Below are 19,259 nucleotides of genomic sequence, written 5' to 3' on the forward strand. Positions count from 1 at the left end.
AGGTACAATTACAACATTTAAAAGGCATCTGGATGGATATATGAATAGGAAGGGTATAGAGGGATATGGGCCAAATGCTCGCAAATGGGACTAGATTAACTTAAGATATCTGGTTCGCCTGAAGGATCTGTGTCCATGCTGTCTTTGACTCTAAATCGACCCCGACCAATTCCCCTACCCTTTCTCTGTAATCCTACATTTTCCATAGCTAACGCACCTAACCTACATATTGCTGAACACTATGTGAACCTAAAACTAGAAGGTAAAGGCTTAAGGTGAGGGGGTGGTGTGGTGGGGATTTAACAGATACCTAAGGGGCAATGTTTTGACACAGAGGATTGTACATGTTTAGAATGAGCTGCCAGAGGAAATGGCGAACGCTGATACAACTACATTTAAAAGGGATCCGGATGGGTATATGAATAGGAAGGAATGTTTTAGAGGGATACGGGCCAAACACTGGCAAATGGGACTACATTAATTTAGGATACCAGGTCAGCATACACGAGTTGGACTGAAGGGTCTGTTTCTGTGCTGTATATTTCTATGATTATATGGCACCTTATCAAATGCCTTTAGAATCCAATTTCATTAAGTCTACAGGATCCCCTTTATCCACATCGTGTTACTCCTTCAAATAATTGATTATTTCCCTTCCACAATCTTCAATTGCCATACTTCTTTAATGATCAATTTCAACATCTTCTGATGACAGATGTCAAGCTAATTGCCCATCATTTCTTGCATTTACCTACCTTCCTTCTGGAAGAGGTGTTTTTTAAAAAATTCCTTTGTGGGATGTGACACAATTACAATAAACAAATAGCAATATATTTCCATGTCAGAAATGGAGAGAGCTTGGAGGGGAACTTGAAGGCGGCGGTGATGTTTCCATATATCTGCTGCCCGTGTCCTTCTAGAACTAAGTGGTCACGGGTTTGGAGAGTCCTGTCCGAGGATCATTAGCAAATTTCTGCAGTGCATGTTGTAGGTAGTATACACTGCTGCTACTGATCATCAGTGGTGGAGGGAGTAGATGAATGCAAATCAAGCAGCTGCTTTGTCATGGATGGTGTCAAACTTTTTCAATGTTGTTGGGACTGCAGTCATCCAAACAAGGGAATATTTCATCACACTCTTGACTTGTGTCTTGTAGATGGTACACAGGTTTTGGGAATCAGATGGTGTGTAACTCACCACAGTATTCTTAGCCTCTAACCTGCTGGTGTAGCTGCTGCGACTCTGCAGTGAATCCAGTTTCTGTTCAATGATAACACCCAGGATGTTGACAGTATAGGATTTAGTGAAAGTAACAGCATTGAATGTCAAGTGCCAGTGGTTAGATTGTCTCTTATTGGTGATAGTCATAGCCTGGTATTTGAATGGGACAAATGTCACTTGCCACTTTTCAGGCAGAGTCTGGTTATTGTCCAGGTCTTGTTGTATTTGAACATAGGCTGCTGCAGTATGAGGATACACAAATAGCAAACTTAGTGCAAGTATTAGTGAACATTCCCCTTTTTGACTTTGAGGGAGAGGTGGTCATTGATGAAACAGCTGAATATGTTTGGGCTTTGGATACTCTCCTGATGAATTCCTGCAGAGATGGCTGACCTTCAATAACCACCATCTTTCCATTTGTCAGGAATGACCTCAACCACCAGAGAGTTTACCCCAAGATCCAATGATTCCAGTTTTGCCAGGGCTCCTTCAAACCGCATTTGCTCGAATGCAGCCTTGATCTTAACAGCTGTCACTCTTGCCTCTTTGCTACCTTTGAGTAGGAAATCTGTCAATCTGAAAGTTTTGGTAACTACCACTGCAATCATTAAACTAAGCATGATCTGTCAGGTAGATTTTAATGTGGCATCTAATCTATCTAGTAGAACCATTATCTGGGATCTTAAGTCTCTTAACATTACACCTCACTGTCAGAGGTCACTCTCTCTCACGTTCCCCCCACTACCCATATTCATTCATACACACACACACAAACATCTCCCAAAGCCATCCACAGATTTCTCATCACAGCAACTTTTCAAGCACCAAAACGGGAAAATGTTTGGGAAATACTGATCCAAGATGAATGCAGAAAGCCTCATTTTGAGCATCGCTAGCTTGAACCCTAGCATTGTATAGAAAACACACAACCTGACAAACCAATGTTTCAATATACTATTGTTCAAGTAAATTTAACAACATTCTGTTCAGACAAGCTGCTTGATTTTAGAGACATTTATTCACTTGTTAGTATATGATAAATATTGCTGGAGAACACCACACTGACAAAGCTTCATGTCTTGCACTCATCATAACAAAACCAAGAATGCAAAATTCCAAAAGATTACAATTTGGAGGTAAGGGTGTTGCAAACAAATCCAAGTCAACACCAAATTGGCTGAGACCTCATTATGGAGAACTATAAGCTTCCCAAATAATTGATAACAGACTTTTGTATGAACAGGTCACAAACTCAGTATAATTATTTACACTTACTGATGCTTAAATTAGTCAGTCAAAAACAATATTACTTCATTAGAAGCAAATCAGAAAAGGTTCACTAAGATGATATCCAGTAATGGGATACTGTCTTATGAGCAAAGGTTAAACAGGTCTGGAATCGATTCATTGGAATTTAGAAGAAAAAATGAGGTGATCTTACAGGGTCATATTTAGCAAGGTCAGAGAGGATGTTTCTTATATTGTAGGGGAGGAGTGCTAGAACCTGTCAGCATAATCGCACAGTAAGGTGGAGCCAATTTAAGACTGAAATGAGCAGGACAGCTATTGCGGGGGGGGGGGGGGGAAACGCAGAGACCTGCTGCATAGTTAAGACTGAGATTCATCAGTGGGGAATCAAAGGTTTTAGAAAAGGGCAGATAAGTGAAGATGGAGAGGTGGATTACCATACCAACTAACTGTAAAGCAAGCTTAAAAAGGACAAAACAACCTTCTCCTGTTCCTATTTCTTGTGGCCTTATTAGTGTAGCTGTTAGTATACACAGGATTGTTCAGTAAGTATTGTATGACTGCAAAATCGTGTCACAGAGTAGACATGTTTTGGGATTTTAGAACTGCAGCCTAGATGAATATGCTTTAGTGACTATTATAAAGCATTTGTAGTCACAGCCTTTTTAAAAATTATGACACCACGCAGCACTGAAGTAAACAGATTCATCATCCTTAGTTTTTCAGCTCCATTTTCTACTTGGCCTTGTAAACTAGGGGTGGCATAGTGGCTAGCACTGCTACCTTGGAGTGTTAGGGACCCAGGTTCAGTTCTACCCTTGGGTGACAATTTGCATAGAGTTTGCACATTCTCCCAGTCTCTGCCAGGTACTCCAGTTTCCTCCCACAGTCCAAAGATGTGCAGGTTAGGTGGATTGGCCATTCAAAATATATGATAGGAGGGTAGGTTGCTTTTCAGAGCAGAATGGTCTACTTCAACACTATAGTGATCTATGAGAAATGAGGACTGCAGATACTGGGAATCATATGTTGCCTGACCTGCTATGCTTTTCCAGCACCACACTAGTGATTTACAATTCTAACCAAGCTCAGAGTTCATGCCATTTCAATCATACATAAAATTCAAGAACTTTTGACCAAAATTTTTTTTTTTTAAAAAGAGGCAAACTGTAGGTAATTCAGCTACTGCCATTCACATCTCCGGCACCATTTTTATTTTGTGACTTGTTCGATTACATCCCCTTTATGTCTTAAGCCACTTATTTGAGCTTCCACTCAGACTTTCCTTTGTCATTTCCTCACCTGTATACTTGCTTAAAACTGGTTAACCTTAACATTGAGTTTTCTCCAGACAACTTTCACCGGTTCTTTCAAATTTCCAACATCTGTATTATTGTTTTTCTGTCCCTATGAAATCAGTTCCAGCTTTGTAAATGCAATTTCAGCAATAATGCTGGAATTTGTGAGTTTATAGAAATCTCAAAGTACTTGAGATCAGGAAATAACTGATTAGTCACTACTTTAAAATAGAAAATGACAGCCAATTTTTAGTGTGGCTATGTAATAATAACAGCAACAAATTAAAATGCAAACTGCTTAAGTGATACTATTCGATGAATAAATTAGTGAATTCTCCAGCATTTTATAGTTTGATGGGCTCTTTCAGGTTTGCCTGAGCAAATGCACTGGGCCTCAATTTAATGCCTCATCTGAAAGAAAGATATGCAGAGGAACAAATAATCCTTCTACCCCAGTTGTGACTCCTCAAGCCATTCCATTTTCTACCTGTCACTTTCTTGGTCCTTATTTTGCCTGGACCATTAATGCGAATTCTGAGAACAGGTTTATAAAGTGCGATCTAATAAGAGATTGCAAAGAGGAACTATTTCCTTTGGTGAAAAGTGCACTGAATTAGCACACCTAACTTTAAAACTTAGTTGTCTGGAAGGATCAAAAAATTGTTTCACAAGTAAAATAAAAATCACAAGCTGCTGAAGCTAGCTCAACTGAAAATTTCAGGACAAAAAGAGTTACAAGCTGCAGAAAGTGGGAAGAGCCATATGCAGATTACCCATTAACTAAACAATGTGGAATAGGCTCAAGGGAGTGAAGGTTCTATTTCGACTTACAGTTCTATCCAATACGTGGATATTTTAAATCAGTTGAGTTAACAATGACAATTGAAATATTACACTTGTGTATAACCAGAGTAAAGACACTTACACAAATTTCAGCAGAACCTTTTATTTTGGTATTAAAGTACATATAGCAAAATATGTTTTAACAAATGTGAAAAACATTAGAATGAAAGACATGTCCAATCTTGACAGACTCACCCCCCCATCTTTGCTAATTAATAATTGACCTATCTGGCGTGTCTTTATGTTTAAGTGTGGCACCAGGAATATAAAGTACTTGAGCCTTCTAGTGAGCCAGTGTGTCAATATTCAGAAAAATATAAAATTAATATAATGAGGTTCTTTAGGACATGACCACTCAGTATAGAAATGCAAGTTTCTTTACAATGTTACTGGCGCCCACCAGAATTTATGTGCAAATTAGTCATTCAAAAACACTTTCATCAACTCTTTCAGTATTGTGAAGGATCTGACCACAAGTATGATGCTTCATCTGAACTGTGCATTGCCTCACAGGATGCTGGAAACATTCAATATTTGGGAGGAAAAAAACCTGACAATGTGGGTGAAGTGCAAAAGGAGTGGCACTAATTGGATTACCCTTCAAAAGAACTAGTCTAACAGATGATGTGGGCTATGATGGCAGGAAGATGTCAGGTACTAATGTAACATTTTTGCCATTCACTTCTAATGGACAGATAAAACGGGTGAGAAGGATGATAGTCTTCTTCATAAATAAATAGCTACTCTTTAGTCCTGGTATGTGTGCACAGATAAACTAGAATTGCTTGGAATAGCAAGTTATTAATATGCAAGACTTACTGTGACTAACACTTTCAGAAGTCACTGGCAGTGAATTCTGCCCCCCCCCCCCATTTTAAAAAAAGATCAGCCCTCAATGAGCTGAAGTTCATCTTTTGCATGGCTCAATTAATTAGTTCACACAAACTGGTTGAAAACCTCAACAGGAAAACACAAATTATTTAATAAACCAATTGCCCTTTCAGTCCTAACTTACTCAAATCATCAGTTGTTATAAATAGTGCTCAACAGGCCTATCACTAAAATGGACTACGTAGGAAATACAATCCTTAATTAGCCCCATGTGTTCTTTACATTCTCTACTCAGTAAGAGCATGTTATCAAAGATTTAATAACTCTAACACAAGATCAGAGAGACAATGTAGCATTGTTTTAGAGTTGATTAAGCAGAAAATACAGACATAACAATGGCTACTGATGTCAGAGGTATTTTGTTAAGCTGCAGCTATAGATCCTCAATGAACTGATCACATATAGGGTGAGTTTAATGATTACTGAAAAGATTTTCACTGATTTAGCTGCTTTAAGTCAGAATGAAATATGGACAAAAAAGTCTACTGGATAAAATCAAACAGACTTTGCATGGCACATGAATGGTTGCAAGAGGCTGTAGTGTTCCAGCCTATTGGAAAGGTGTGGTGGGATTAATTTATCACCATGTATGACATTCATTCTACCTGATGTCCATGATCAATGATATCTAATGATGTGGAAGGAATTGTTCTGATGTGCTAGCTGTTCTTGGACATCAATTTAATGGCTTTCTTCCACATTCGAAACAGGATTTTTTTGAGGGGGGGGGGGTTGAGGAGACATGGAGGTGACTCTGTTCCGTTGCCACCTATCCCTCAGAAGATAATTGCCACATTCTGTCTAGCACTCTATATATATTTCACTGCTAGATATTGTGAAGCACAGTAAAAAAAAAACCATGTTCGTGTCTATTGACTCATTGTTGCTCCAGGGTTCAGTGAGTATGACTGAGTGGCAAAATTGAGCTTAAGGTCACATGCCCTGACAATAATTCATAAAAGTGTGTCTGATATGCCTGTTAGAGGACATTCAAGTATTTCTGTATTGTCACGTTACAACATAATCTGGTCAGCTCAAAAAAAGCTGCTTTGCAGAGTGCAAGGGAAAAATTTGAACCACTTGCCACATTCTTAATTGCAGAGCAAGTCAGCCATTACAAAATCTCATTCTAAATTAATCAAATTTTATTTGGAAATCTGCAACATATGTAACTCATTGATCTATGTTAGTTAAAATGAATGGGAGATTAGAAAAAAAAAACAGGACTTTCAGAATGCTGTGCGAAATCGAATACCTCCCTGAAGGACTAATATTAACCAAAACAACTTCCTATGAAGCACTAGCTTAGGTATTGGAAACTAGCTTCTCCGTATACCCCACCTTTGAAGTAGCTATACCACACAGTGTAAAATACTATTTACTTGGGAAGAATATTTAGCCAAGATCAACTAGTTCAGCAAAGATAAAGGGATGGACCCAAAGATGATAGAGGAACCTCGATTATCCGATCGAGATGGGCAGGCACTATTTCGTTCGGATAACTGATTATTCAGTTAATCGATTCAATGCCTTTCCTCTGAGGCTCGGAGTTTTCTGTAAAGTCTGCTCTCTGTACAGAGGATAAGACAGCATTACAGCGCGCACCCTGTCCCCCCAATGCCACCCCGGTGCCCTATCTGGGGCAGCCAGACGGGACACCAACAAGACTGCTGCTACTACTTTTTGGGGGTTGGGGAGGTCAGTCAGTCATTTAGAGAGAGCGCACCTGCGCTCACAGTCTAGGACTGATCTTGGCAGCACTTTTAATCACTGTAAACAAAAGATGCGATCAGTGCTGGACACGTCTTTGATGTAATGTTTCTATTGGGATCTCAAGATATCCTTCAGATAATCAGATTTTCAGATAATTGATATTCAAATAATCTAGGTTCCTCTGTAGTATACTTTTAAAACCAAAACACGTTTATATGAAGAAGTGAACTGATTTCATTTAAATTGAAAGCAAAGAAATGCCAGCAGTACTTAAGAAATAAAAATGCTGCCTGTTGTTTTGCAGGACATCAAAAATTCTACTTCTACCTCATCTAGACATGGGAAACTACAATTTATTCTCATGCATCTCAAGCATACTAAGAAAAGCATAATTGTGAAGATGCTGATAGTTGTCACATTCAAACGTTTATGGTAAAGCTATCTGGGAAGATAAAAATGCATTTAGTCAAATACAGTAAACCACTAATCCATGACTATTCGAGCATGACAATTGTTAGGAGAAAAAAAAAGTGTTTTAAAAATACTAAAGCTATAAGAGAAAACAAGGCAAGATTTCCCCACACTCAAAGAACAATGCACATTCAACATTACAAGATATGGTAACTTCTTAACCCAACTGCATATTGAAGACTTGCTCTGAAACTTTGATAAAAAAAACTTACCTAGCAATTAGAAAACACTGACCATCTGCAAGTGAGGTTTGATAATCATAACTTTGTTGAATATTTATTTAAAGGATGCACAACAGAAACAATTTTATGCAATTGCATTCAATATTACAGATAGATGAAAACCAAAGATCCATTAATGAAATCAATGCAAAAAGAAAATTGCACATTAAGCAATTAAAGAAATCATTCTGAATAAAAAATGAATTTATAATCAATTCAACGTTACTTCCAATAACTATACATATGCATTTAAGTAGACAAAGATCTAGAATCCTTTGACAAATTCACCACTTCCTACTTACCATGTACTTTACATAAACTTTCACTCACTTGGGGGTAAAAGTCCACTATTGACAATAACATTTAGTCAGCACTTTCACCAGATGGTGACCGCGAAGGAGTCCGCCTCCGAGAACGGGATCTTGCACGCCCTGCCAACACGGGTGATTTGGATGGTGAAGGGGAGCGGCCTTCCGATTCCTTTGCAGGAGCAGGTGATCTACTACGAGAACGTGATTTACTGCGACTTCTACTCTTTGATCTACTGTAAGACTTGCGGTCTCTGGAACGAGATCGACTGCGAGAACGACTGCGAGATCTGGAAGAACTGCGAGTGCGGGAACGGGACCTGCTACGAGATCTGCACATAAAATATCAAGTAGGGAGAAACTATATTATTTTGTACAATTTCTGCCTTAATATCAATGCAGGTGCCTACTCACAAATTATAAAGATGGGAAAGCAATGTCTGAAAGTGTACCTGCACAATCCATTCCAAAAATTCAAGTCACAAAGTCCAACCAATATTTTACTGGTGCTACTGCTTTAAAAGACATGGTCGCAAACAGTGTTCTGATCAGTAACAATTGCAGCCCTTAATTTCTCTCAATGAACAAAAAATACTCCAGAAAACTGGAAACTCAATTAGAAATGCCTCTATGGTTTATGTTTAATATTTACCTGTACTGCTTACGTTCTTCAATCAGTCGAATCCTTCTACCATTAAGCTCAGTGCCAGAGAGCTTATCAAGTGCATTCTTCAAATCACTGTAACAGGCAAATTCTACAATCCTATTAAAGAAAAACAACTATCAGAAAAATCCATTCAGGCTCCGGGGTGGAGTGGAAGAGATATCAGGAAAAATAAGGTCTTTGAGTAGTGTTACCACTTATGGGCGAGTCTGAACAAGAACGGCAGGGAGTGGGGTGAATACAATGAAGCAACTAACAATTTAGGTGAATTGAATAGCATCTTAAGACAGAACAGGATTGTAGAACTCCATGGCAGAGCACAAGTAGGAGGCATGAGGAAGATGGGGAGAGGAACATGGAGGCCAGATGCTAGGACTCTGGGGTTAACCTGTTAGTTTGCACATTCTAGGCAAAAAGAATGCCAAGCAAAATATTTGTTTTTCCAAAAGTAGCACAGATCAAGTCATAGCTCAGCATCAGACTCCCAAACTACAATATTCAGTGGCAAAACCATAAAGAGGCACAAATATATATTTGCTATTTCCAATATAACTTATCAATTTACTTGTAAATGAACTAAGAGTGCTGTCTGATTAGATCAATTTCATCTATCCCTACAAACAGAACTCCCTGGTCCAAAGCTGACTAACATTCAGATGTTTATCCTATTATTTAAGAGAATGTAAAACACCAAAACCTTAAAGTCTATAACAGAATAGCAATTCACGTTGTGAATCGAGTTATCATTGCAAACAACTTCCTAATTTCGATCTTTAATAAGTATGGCAATCACAAGAAAATTCTTAAGTACAAGCTCACAGAACTAACATTTGCTTAATTTTAATACAACTATCCTGAGGCAAAGCTAACATTCTAAAGACTGGAGTTATTGGACATTAGCATTCTCATCAATGAAAATGTGACAAAGTTCAACACATCAGATCATTAACACTTAAATACAAAACTCAACTCATACTGACACCTACCCTTCATTGAGTTTGTGCCTGTGTGCATCAGCAAAGGTAACTTCTCCAGCCTGTCTCATAAAATCTTTGAGGTCCTAGGTAAGATCAGATCAGTTATGTAAAGCAGAGTATATTAAGAAATATATTCTATTATTTTCCAATACACAAGATTATTGGAAAAAGTATTTTAAAACAATTCTAATTTTATCAAAATGTGTATTACCTTCCTGTACAATTCCCTAGGCTATGCAACCAGCCAAATGTAATAAGCACTCGCAGAGGTACGACTGGAGACCAGATGGTGCTCTTCACCACCCACTTGAGCGACGCTATCATTCGATGCGAGCCTTCTCGGACATCACCCTACCTTAAAGGCAGACGCTGGCGTTGCCATGGGAACAAACATTGCTACTCTTGCGCCGTGACCAGGGACTCCTCACCTCACTCCAATCGAGCTTCCAACCAACCCTACTAGCGAATTTCTCCCATTTCTTTCAACCAAGGACCTCATTTTAGTGGGCGCCCAGAACTCGACTTTAGGAAGACACCATTTTCGGGGTGCAGCATGGAACACTGGCATTAACCAAGTGCCCACCATGTAGGTCAGATCACCACACACAGATCTAGATCACCAAATGACAAACGTAGGAGCGGACTGGCATTTCAACTAGGCCCAAGAGACCAAGCCAGAGCGATTAGGAAAACCAACGGCACTCCTCGTCACAAGGCCAACGACATAACGAGAGGCTGGTAAATAAAGTTTTAATACTTGGTTAAACTTTGTAAACATTTAAGCATAAAAACCAAATAAAATGTTATAATTAAGGCTTTCAAGGTTAACAGACAAACAAGTTAACACTGAGTTAACTACTTCCACAAAAACGAATAGTTCTGCAAATTAAACAATTCACAATCTCCTCAGTACCTGACAATTTAGCTGCAGAGAGCAGGTGTGCAATCAGTACCCCCAGCACCATGCCCAATATCTTTATTGTGGGCATCTTATCTACTTTCCACACCTAGTCAGCTAAGAGAAGGAACTATCCTAGTGAGTAATCATGGGCACAAACCCACAACTCACAGCAAAATACCAGTTTTACTTTTCATCTGAGGCCAACAGGATTAGACCTGGGACACTCACCAAATCATATTCAAACAAAATCGGGCTGGAGTTCTGAGAACAAGAATTCAAGTCAAAATTAGACATTGCAAATAAGTGTTTTTTCCCACGCCCACAAATCTTGGAAGGCTGAATAAACAAACTGTGCGCAATACTTAATAACTGCTTTCATCAACTCAAGAATTACAACTATTCAAACACAACAGACTATACTTCATTTAGCCATTTTACAGTAAAGGGAACACGGATCTGGTTTCATTAAGCAATTTGAAAGATTATTCAGATATATCTTATTTACAACTATTACTCTTCAGACATTGCATAAAGCATTGCTAAGTCTTTTCAAGGAAGGCTATATACAGTAATGTCACAAACTCCAAAGCCAATTTAGCAGTAGTTCCTTCATAAAAGAGTTGAAAGTTGTCCAAGTTATCTGCATTTTTATTTAAAAACATTAACTTTTCATTTAGTGAATGGATGAGCTCTTAATTAATCCAGGAAAACAAACGTATGTCAAGTGTGTGCCCTTCACTATAAGTGGATTCTTGACTAATCTTGAAAGCCTGATTCATAGCCAATGAAAAGGAAGTACCAGTTTCACTTCAAACATTGTCAGCTGCTTACACCACAAAAACCACCATTTAGTGCTACATATAACCTACCTGCCAGCTAACTCTGGAAGATAAGTTTTCAACAATTACTCTATTTTCTGTACGAATTGGAGGTCCATTTCTGAAAGACAGTAAATGAAAACCATTAATTTAGAGAGTGTGTTGGAGAATTGAGTCTGGAGACAAGTTTTAAAAATGGTCAGCTTGTAACTTTATAATTTACAAGGATGTTGCCAAGTCAGGAGGACTTGAGGTATAGGGAGAGGCTGAACAGACTGGAGCATTGGAGGCTGAGTGACGACCTTATAGATGCTTATAAAATCATGAGAAGCATGGATAGAGTGAATAGCTAAGGTCTTTTTCCTCTGGTGGGGGTGTCCAAAAGTAGAGGGCACAGATTTAAAGGAAAGATTTATAAAAGGAGCAAAGGGGATCTTTTTCATGCAGAGGATGGTACATGTATGGAGTGAGCTGCCCGAGGAAGTTGTGGGGGCTGGTTCAATTACAACGTTCAAAAGGCATCTGGATGGGTACATGAATGGGAAGGTTTAGAGGGACATGGGCCAAATGCTAGCAAATGGGACTAGGCCAGATTGGGGGATGTCTAACCATCACAGATAGCAATTCAACTTGAACAGAAGGGTCTGTTTCTGTGCTGAATGACTATGACAATGTATGCTCAGCAGTGAATGCTAGAAAGGACCCTTAATTTAAGTCAACTTTAATAGTGTTAACTAAACAAAATTACATCACCACACCAAAAGAAAAAAAAAAACAGTATTCAAGTACAATCCATTTGCACCAATCTCTCAAATTTGTACTTGTCCTCTCCAAAAATTATTTCTTCAAGCCACTGTGAAAAGCTACGAGGCTCACCTGCCTCCACTACCACCACCACGGGACCAACGTTGGCTGAATCGACCTTGATATCGGCCCCCTCCACGTCCTCCTCTAGGGCGTGCTCTGGCATGTTCAACTGTAACTCTGAAAATATTAAACCATTAATATACAATGACACAATGTATATTAACCATAAAGAAATAGTTTTTGTATACCTCTCATTGCACAACTCTTTTCCATCCATCTCATACACTGCATCATCTGCATCTCTGTAATCTTCAAACTCCTAAAAAGTAAAGTATTTCCAATAAAGGGAATGCTAAATGAATTGCTATCCTCAATTAGTAGTATACTATACACAAAATAAAGCCAAGGCATTTGATGTGACACAGAAATACATGGTCAATTAGTATTTTTCTACAGACTAAATGGATGTTACAAAGTTTTGCCAGTTTTAGCCAGATAAATGCTTCAAATTTGATCTTTCTTATAAACAGTTCCAAGATATGTGGAATTTAGCAAACACTTAGCTGTGTGGTAAGAATAATACTTCTTGCAAATTGTCAAAAATTGGTTCTACAGCTTACCACAAATCCAAAGCCATTCTTCAGATCAATTTCCTTAATTCTTCCATATCCTTTGAAAAACTTTTCCACATTTTTCTCTGTAGCATGAGGACTCAGTCTACCGATGAACACGCGAGAACCCATTCTGAACAATGAACTCTAAAAAAAAATCCAAGTTGAAATTTGATCTTTCATGAATCGGTAACAGACACTACTCTGTTTCAGTTTATAACAGGTATGGCTATTTGGCAAGATACTTGAAGGAACCTACAAAACATTCAGGAAACAACCAATGGTGTTAAATTGCAGAAAAGTTACTAAAATTTCAACTTCAATAAACCTGTACATCTATGAGTTACTTCACCTCTAGAGGGCAGAGCATAAGTATCAGATGGCATAACTATAAATTTTAATTGTGATTACCATGCTGCTGGGACTTCAATACTCCCACATTAAACATGTCAGAAACTAGTCAAGAGCAAACGAACACGTTCAGAAAATAAAATTAAAGTAACCATTTTGGAAAATTCAAAGAATTTTCTGAACACTATGCATTTTAGCAGGGCAATTCACCTAACTTGCACATTTTTGGAATGTGGGAGGACACCAGAGCTTCTGTAGGAAACCTGCAGACACAGGGAAGGCTGTATAAACTCCACAAAACTCAAATTAAAAATGCTGGAAATATTCAGGTCCAGTAGTATGCAGGGAGACAGAATGTTAACTGTTCAAGTCCTTGACAAAAAAAAATAAATACTTGCAATAACCGGTGAAAAGGAATAAGTCTTTGAAAGTGAAAAGCATAGAGATAGTGTACAAGGCAGAAAGGAGGGGGACAAGGCAGCAGGAATCTGGCTTTTGACAAAATCATAAGACACTAATTAGAAAATCACATGCACTTGTGACTTACATACACTGAAGCCACTGAACATGGAGAACTATACTTGCTACATTTCCAGTTTGAGGTGCCAGGAATATAAATTGAAATTTTAAACTCTGAAGACCGTAAAACAGCGGTGTCAAAACATCCAAAGATTTTCTGAAGGGTCAGACCCGATTTGGAAACATTAACTGTTTCCCAGTCCACAGATAGCAGCTGACCTGCTGATATCATTAAGAGTCGGAGTCATACAGTAGGGAAACGGATACTGGAGTCCAAGCCGACCATAACCCCAAATTAAACTAGCCCAACCTTGGTCCAACGTCGCTTACTCAAAACACTCTGCCATCCAGTAAAGACAGTGGCCGTCAATCCAACTCTGCACGATGCCCACAAACGTGACTCTGGACCGACCCTCAGACTAAATCTATCATCGGCGTCCGCGTAAAGTGATAGACCATCAGTATTTAAAACGGTGTACCACGCTATCTACCATGTCGCAATAAGGTGGGGGTGGGGAGAGAAGGACAGGCCGGCCCAGCCCAGCAGGGGCCAGTCACAAACCCGCAGGTCACGACTCCAGAAAATCCGTCTTTTCCGTTTATGGCCTCGCCTAACGCCCGCATTACCAAGCGGCCTTCGCCAAACCAAGCGGCCAGCTCTCGGCCTCAATTTCTCCTCCTCCTCCTCCCCGCACCCCACCCACCCACCGCCAAATAAATAAAATATGTACGGCCTCGATTACATTCCCTCTGGTCTTCCCTTTCCTCCACCCCCACCCCAGAAAACAAGAGCCGCGATTCACCCCACACCCTCGCTCGCCGCCAAAACCAAACAGAAATGGCCGCGGGCTCTCGATGTCTCCAACAGCCACCTCCTTCGTCAAACCGCCCACCCGTCCCCACACCCAAACCCAAACCCAGCCTTTGGCTCAGCTTTCCATTTCCAAAAAGAAATAAGTTAAGGGCCAATCCCCCTCACGGAACAAATGAGCGCTAATACCTATCTATCTGTTCTTTCTTCTTTCCCTCTCCCCCCCCGCCCCAGGCCGGGAGACGGAACGCCGCTCACCCTCAGCCCTCACTCACCAGGACACTCCGCTACAATGACGCAGTGAAAAATAAAATCCCTTCACAAAATGGCCGCCCCCCCCCGCCGACTGCGTGGCGTCACTTCCGCCACCCACCCGCACCGCGTCATCGGCCCGACGTTACTTCCTCCTCGATCACCCTCTCTCCTTACCACGCCAACACACACTCAACCTGTCCCAGATGAAATCATCGCTTCATCACCCTCCCTCCCCATCCAAATCTCATGTACTGAAGGAAATCTGCCACATTTACCTACTTGACTAATATTTACCTATGATTTGGAGATGCCGGTGTTGGACTGGGGTGTACAAAGTTAAAACTCACACAACACCAGGTTATGGTCCAACAGGTTTAATTGGAAGCACTAGCTTTTGGAGTATTGCTCCTTCATCAGGTACACCTCCGAAAGCTAGTGCTTCCAATTAAACCTGTTGGACCAATACTTACCTACTCTCCCAGCAATGTGGTTGACATTCGGTTGTATCAAACTGCAATATCAACTCAGGATTAAGTTGGTCAGCTCAGCGCAGAGCAAAGTTCAGGGTAAGTAGATGTGAGGCAGAAAGAGTACAGCAGGTCAGACAGCATCCGAGGAGCAGGAAAGTCCTGAGGGAGTGTTTGAGCCAGAAACATTGACATTTCTGCTCCTCCGATGCTGTCTGACCTGCTGTGCTCTTCCTGCCTCACCTCTATTTAGTCTTGACTTCCAGCATCTGCTGTGCTGGAAGAGCACAGCAATTCAGGCAGCATCCGAGGACAGGCAAAATCGACGTTTCGGGCAAAAGCCCTTCATCAGGAAGGGCGTTTGCCCGAAACGTCGATTTTGCCTGTCCTCGGATGCTGCCTGAATTGCTGTGCTCTTCCAGCACCACTGATCCAGAATCTGGTTTCCAGCATCTGCAGTCATTGTTTTTACCTCCAGCATCTGCAGTCCTAGGAGCACCCTACCCGAGCATTCCTGCGTACGTTTCCTGGCTCACATCTGACGATTTGTGCCTCTTTGGGACCGAGAGCTGACTGGCTGAGCAACAACTTGACAGTTCACTGAATTAGATATAATTCCAAATGGTCTGGATTCCTCCAGAACCTTCACTGGGTATGCCCTGAAAGACTTCAACATTGAGAGCATCATGTCAAATGTAGGCAAGGAATGATTAGCATTGCACAGGCCAGATTCCTCCATCACTGGACATGTTCTGGGAGAACTCATTATTGACACAAGATCCCATTATAGACAGAGGAACTTCAGTCTTTTAAGACTGCTCTGCCACTCATTTTGATCTTGCGTTTCTCCTCATACCTTTTGATCCCTTTAGTCTCAAGTGCTATTTCCAACTCCTCCTTGAAATAAATGAGACATCATGTCAAACATCAGCAAGGAATGATTATCACCCTCCAAAGTGCCTCAACTGATACTATCTCAGTAGCATTGACAAAGATCAAGAACACCGTGGGTGGCACGGTGGCACAGTGGTTAGCACTGCTGCCTCACAGCGCCAGAGACCTGGGTTCAATTCCCGCCTCAGGCGACTGATTGTGTGGAGTTTGCACGTTCTCCCCGTGTCTGCGTGGGTTTCCTCCGGGTGCTCCGGTTTCCTCCCACAGTCCAAAGATGTGCAGGTTAGGTGAATTGGCCATGCTAAATTGCCCGTAGTGTTAGGTAAGGGGTAAATGTAGGGGTATGGGTGGGTTGCGCTTCGGCGGGGCGGTGTGGACTTGTTGGGCCGAAGGGCCTGTTTCCACACTGTAATGTAATCTAATCTAATCTAATATCTACCACAGTGAACTCTGCAATAGTTTGTCAGAAAACCAATATGGGAGAACCTACTTGAACTCATTCTTATTTATCTATCAGTCACAGATGCATAGATCTGTGGTAGGAGCGACCACTTCTCAGTGCTTTTAGAGGCCACCTTCAAATTGAAAACATCCTCAAGCTGTGTGGTGTTACAGCCTTGCAAACTCATGTTTATCAGTTTAATAAAGTTCTTCGTGGAATGTCTGAAGAATAAAAGTGAATCAGTGGATGTATCTATCACATTAAGATTTGCAGAAGGCACTTGAAAAGGTATACCTGGTAGATCGGAATTATAGATAATAAAATCTCAAGGTTCAACGAGGAAAAATTGGCATGGATAGAAGATTATCTCTCTAACAGAAAACAAAGTATAATCATAAAGGGGTCATTTCCTGGTTGGAAAGACATAACGAGTAGTGTCTCACAAGGATCAGTGCTTGGACCTTATTGAAGTTGCCCATGGGAGAAAAGAATTGTTAGTTGAAGCAGCACTTTCCACAGTCAGAATCATGGTCTTCATGCTCATAGCAACCAGATAAGATAATGAAGTGCCTCGTAGAAATAGTAATGGGAAAGAGAAAACTTGTTATTTAGAAAACTGTAAAAGGGAAAGTCTGATCCCACCACAGAGGAGATTGAAAGACAAACACTATAATGAAGGTTATAAACAGATAACCTCTTGAAAGGACACCGGAAAACAGATAGCATTGTAAGGGGGCAAAAGCAAAATATTACTTCATCATTGTGACCTTGAGAATACAAGGTACCAAACAACACCCACTCAGCATGGTGCAGCTAGCAAATGTCTGGGGAGGAGCATAATGGTCACAGGGTGGTGGCAAGTACTGATGTCAATGTTGTGTGTAACCATCGTAATGCAGAACACACAAACATCCTGGACTTTATTGGGGGCGTGGAGAGTGCCTTGAAGTCTGTCTCCACAGACCTCTTTCTGCTGTGTGGTAAGTAGCTCAGAATAAAGATTGATTTATGCTGCTGAGCACTGGATTAATATCCCTCTAAAATCCTTCTCCAGAAATTGGCACTGCAAGTAGGGTACTCCATCAGTCTGTGACCAATAATGTGGGTTCTAATTAGATGAGTATGTTTCACACTGCCACCCTTTACCAACCTTGTAGTCAGTCCTGGCTGTAATTTGTGGTATAAAAAGAATTAAGGGAGGAAAGGGAGTTGTGACATGTGAGGTAGACAATCGACAGACTCCTTGTTCATCCCAGAGATGATGAAGACCGCCACAGTTGAACAGGGAGAGCAAAATCTGCACCAGGATGGGTTACAGCCCCACAGTTAAACAGGGAGAGGACAGTGACCCTACTTCATCCTGGGGAGTGAAGAGCCCCACAGTTGAACAGGGAGAGTAAAATCAGCACCGGGGATAGGAAACAACCCCACAATGGGATAGAAATTAGCAAAAAGCCCTACAGCAGGATACTAGTACACAAAAAGAGCAAGAGGGATTACAAAGAACATTGGAGTGTGCAAAGGGAACTAAGGAGTTTCAGAAGGGAAGAAACCTTACACCCACCTTAAACCTGGTTAATGTGTCAGGAACAGAGTCAAATGCAAAACATTTAGGAAGGAGAAAGGAGAGGACTGAGGGACACCTTGGCTGGAGAGCAAAAAGATGCCCCCACCACTTTGATGAGACCAAAATATTCCATACTCATAGTCTGTCTCCTCTAATATCAGTGATTGTCCCAGTTGTATATTTTCTTTATCCATCGAACTAAGTATCACATATATAATGGTTTAATTAACTTTAAGTTTGGGAAACTGTGAGGAGCAGCAATTTTTAATTGAGGTTATCACTGACATTTTTGAAAATGCCACCTGCAGATAGTTTAATGGAAAAGTGAGGTTCAACAGCAGCTGTATTGGAAATTGTAGAACTATGCAATAGTAATTATATGTACCCTTGATAAGATTTTTTCAAGAGGCAATGAAAGGAACAACTGAGTTACAAACTGTGTGTAATAAATTAGCCAATGGTGCCATTTGTGTGCTTTCCAGCCGAATAAAGAAAATAGAAAGGCACAGGAATTGGGAAAAGAATTGCAAGTTTAAAATGATTACCAACAGGAAAGCACAGAGTTGGAGTCCTGAGTTGCATGTAGACCCAACATTGCAAATGGACAAACTGAATATGGAGGTTGAAACTGATGATGAAATGGGCTCCTTCTTTGAAAGAAAAAAAGCAAAACATGCTTGACAGAAATCTGTGGATACAACTGGGTTATCTTGCAAAACCTTGAGAATGGGCCACTTTTAGAATAAAATAACAGGAAAAAAAAAAGTCACACCATCAAATAGAAATGGGAAAGACTCATCTCGCTAAATGGAATGTATCCAATGAAATCAAAGTGTAGATAGAATTAAATAATTAACAATTTTCCCTTAGAAATGAAGAACTTAAGCACGTACAAGAAAAATTTCTGATTATGTGGATGCGTCCACTAGAGAAGGAGCAAAACTTGACCTTCTCTTGAGAA

At 40.4% G+C, this 19,259-nt stretch overlaps 1 protein-coding gene across 4 annotated transcripts; it reads right to left on the reverse strand.

The window, feature by feature from the left end:
- Positions 1–4,697: 4,697 nt before the first annotated feature.
- LOC122553784 (serine/arginine-rich splicing factor 5-like) lies at positions 4,698–15,039 on the reverse strand. Of its 4 annotated transcripts, none has more exons than XM_043698100.1 (8): positions 14,949–15,039; positions 13,002–13,139; positions 12,630–12,700; positions 12,451–12,558; positions 11,626–11,695; positions 9,865–9,938; positions 8,867–8,977; positions 4,698–8,546 (listed from the first exon to the last, which is right to left on the reverse strand). In XM_043698100.1, the coding sequence occupies exons 2-8, from the start codon at positions 13,122–13,124 to the stop codon at positions 8,270–8,272; spliced, it is 834 nt and encodes a 277-aa protein (XP_043554035.1). In that variant the 5' UTR covers positions 13,125–13,139; positions 14,949–15,039; the 3' UTR covers positions 4,698–8,269. The 4 variants fall into 4 exon arrangements, with proteins under 4 accessions (XP_043554035.1, XP_043554037.1, XP_043554036.1 ...); XM_043698102.1 differs by having other exon boundaries at positions 14,932–14,961; XM_043698101.1 differs by lacking the exon at positions 14,949–15,039 and adding an exon at positions 14,863–14,885.
- Between the last annotated feature and the right edge of the window lie 4,220 nt (positions 15,040–19,259).

This window comes from Chiloscyllium plagiosum, chromosome 10 (genome assembly GCF_004010195.1).
Source record: "Chiloscyllium plagiosum isolate BGI_BamShark_2017 chromosome 10, ASM401019v2, whole genome shotgun sequence".
Classification (NCBI taxonomy): domain Eukaryota; kingdom Metazoa; phylum Chordata; class Chondrichthyes; order Orectolobiformes; family Hemiscylliidae; genus Chiloscyllium; species Chiloscyllium plagiosum.

What these genes read in the sequence shown, in the direction of transcription:
- LOC122553784 (XM_043698099.1), bottom strand. Translation starts at nt 14,094, where the DNA reads ATGATATCAGCAGGTCAGCTGCTATCTGTGGACTGGGAAACAGTTAAT. An exon ending in GTTCAGTGGCTTCAGTGTAT is followed by an intron (nt 13,140 to 13,890) that starts GTAAGTCACAAG and finishes ATTTTTTTTTAG; the next exon opens with AGTTCATTGTTCAGAATGGG. An exon ending in AAAGAGTTGTGCAATGAGAG is followed by an intron (nt 12,559 to 12,629) that starts GTATACAAAAAC and finishes TAATATTTTCAG; the next exon opens with AGTTACAGTTGAACATGCCA.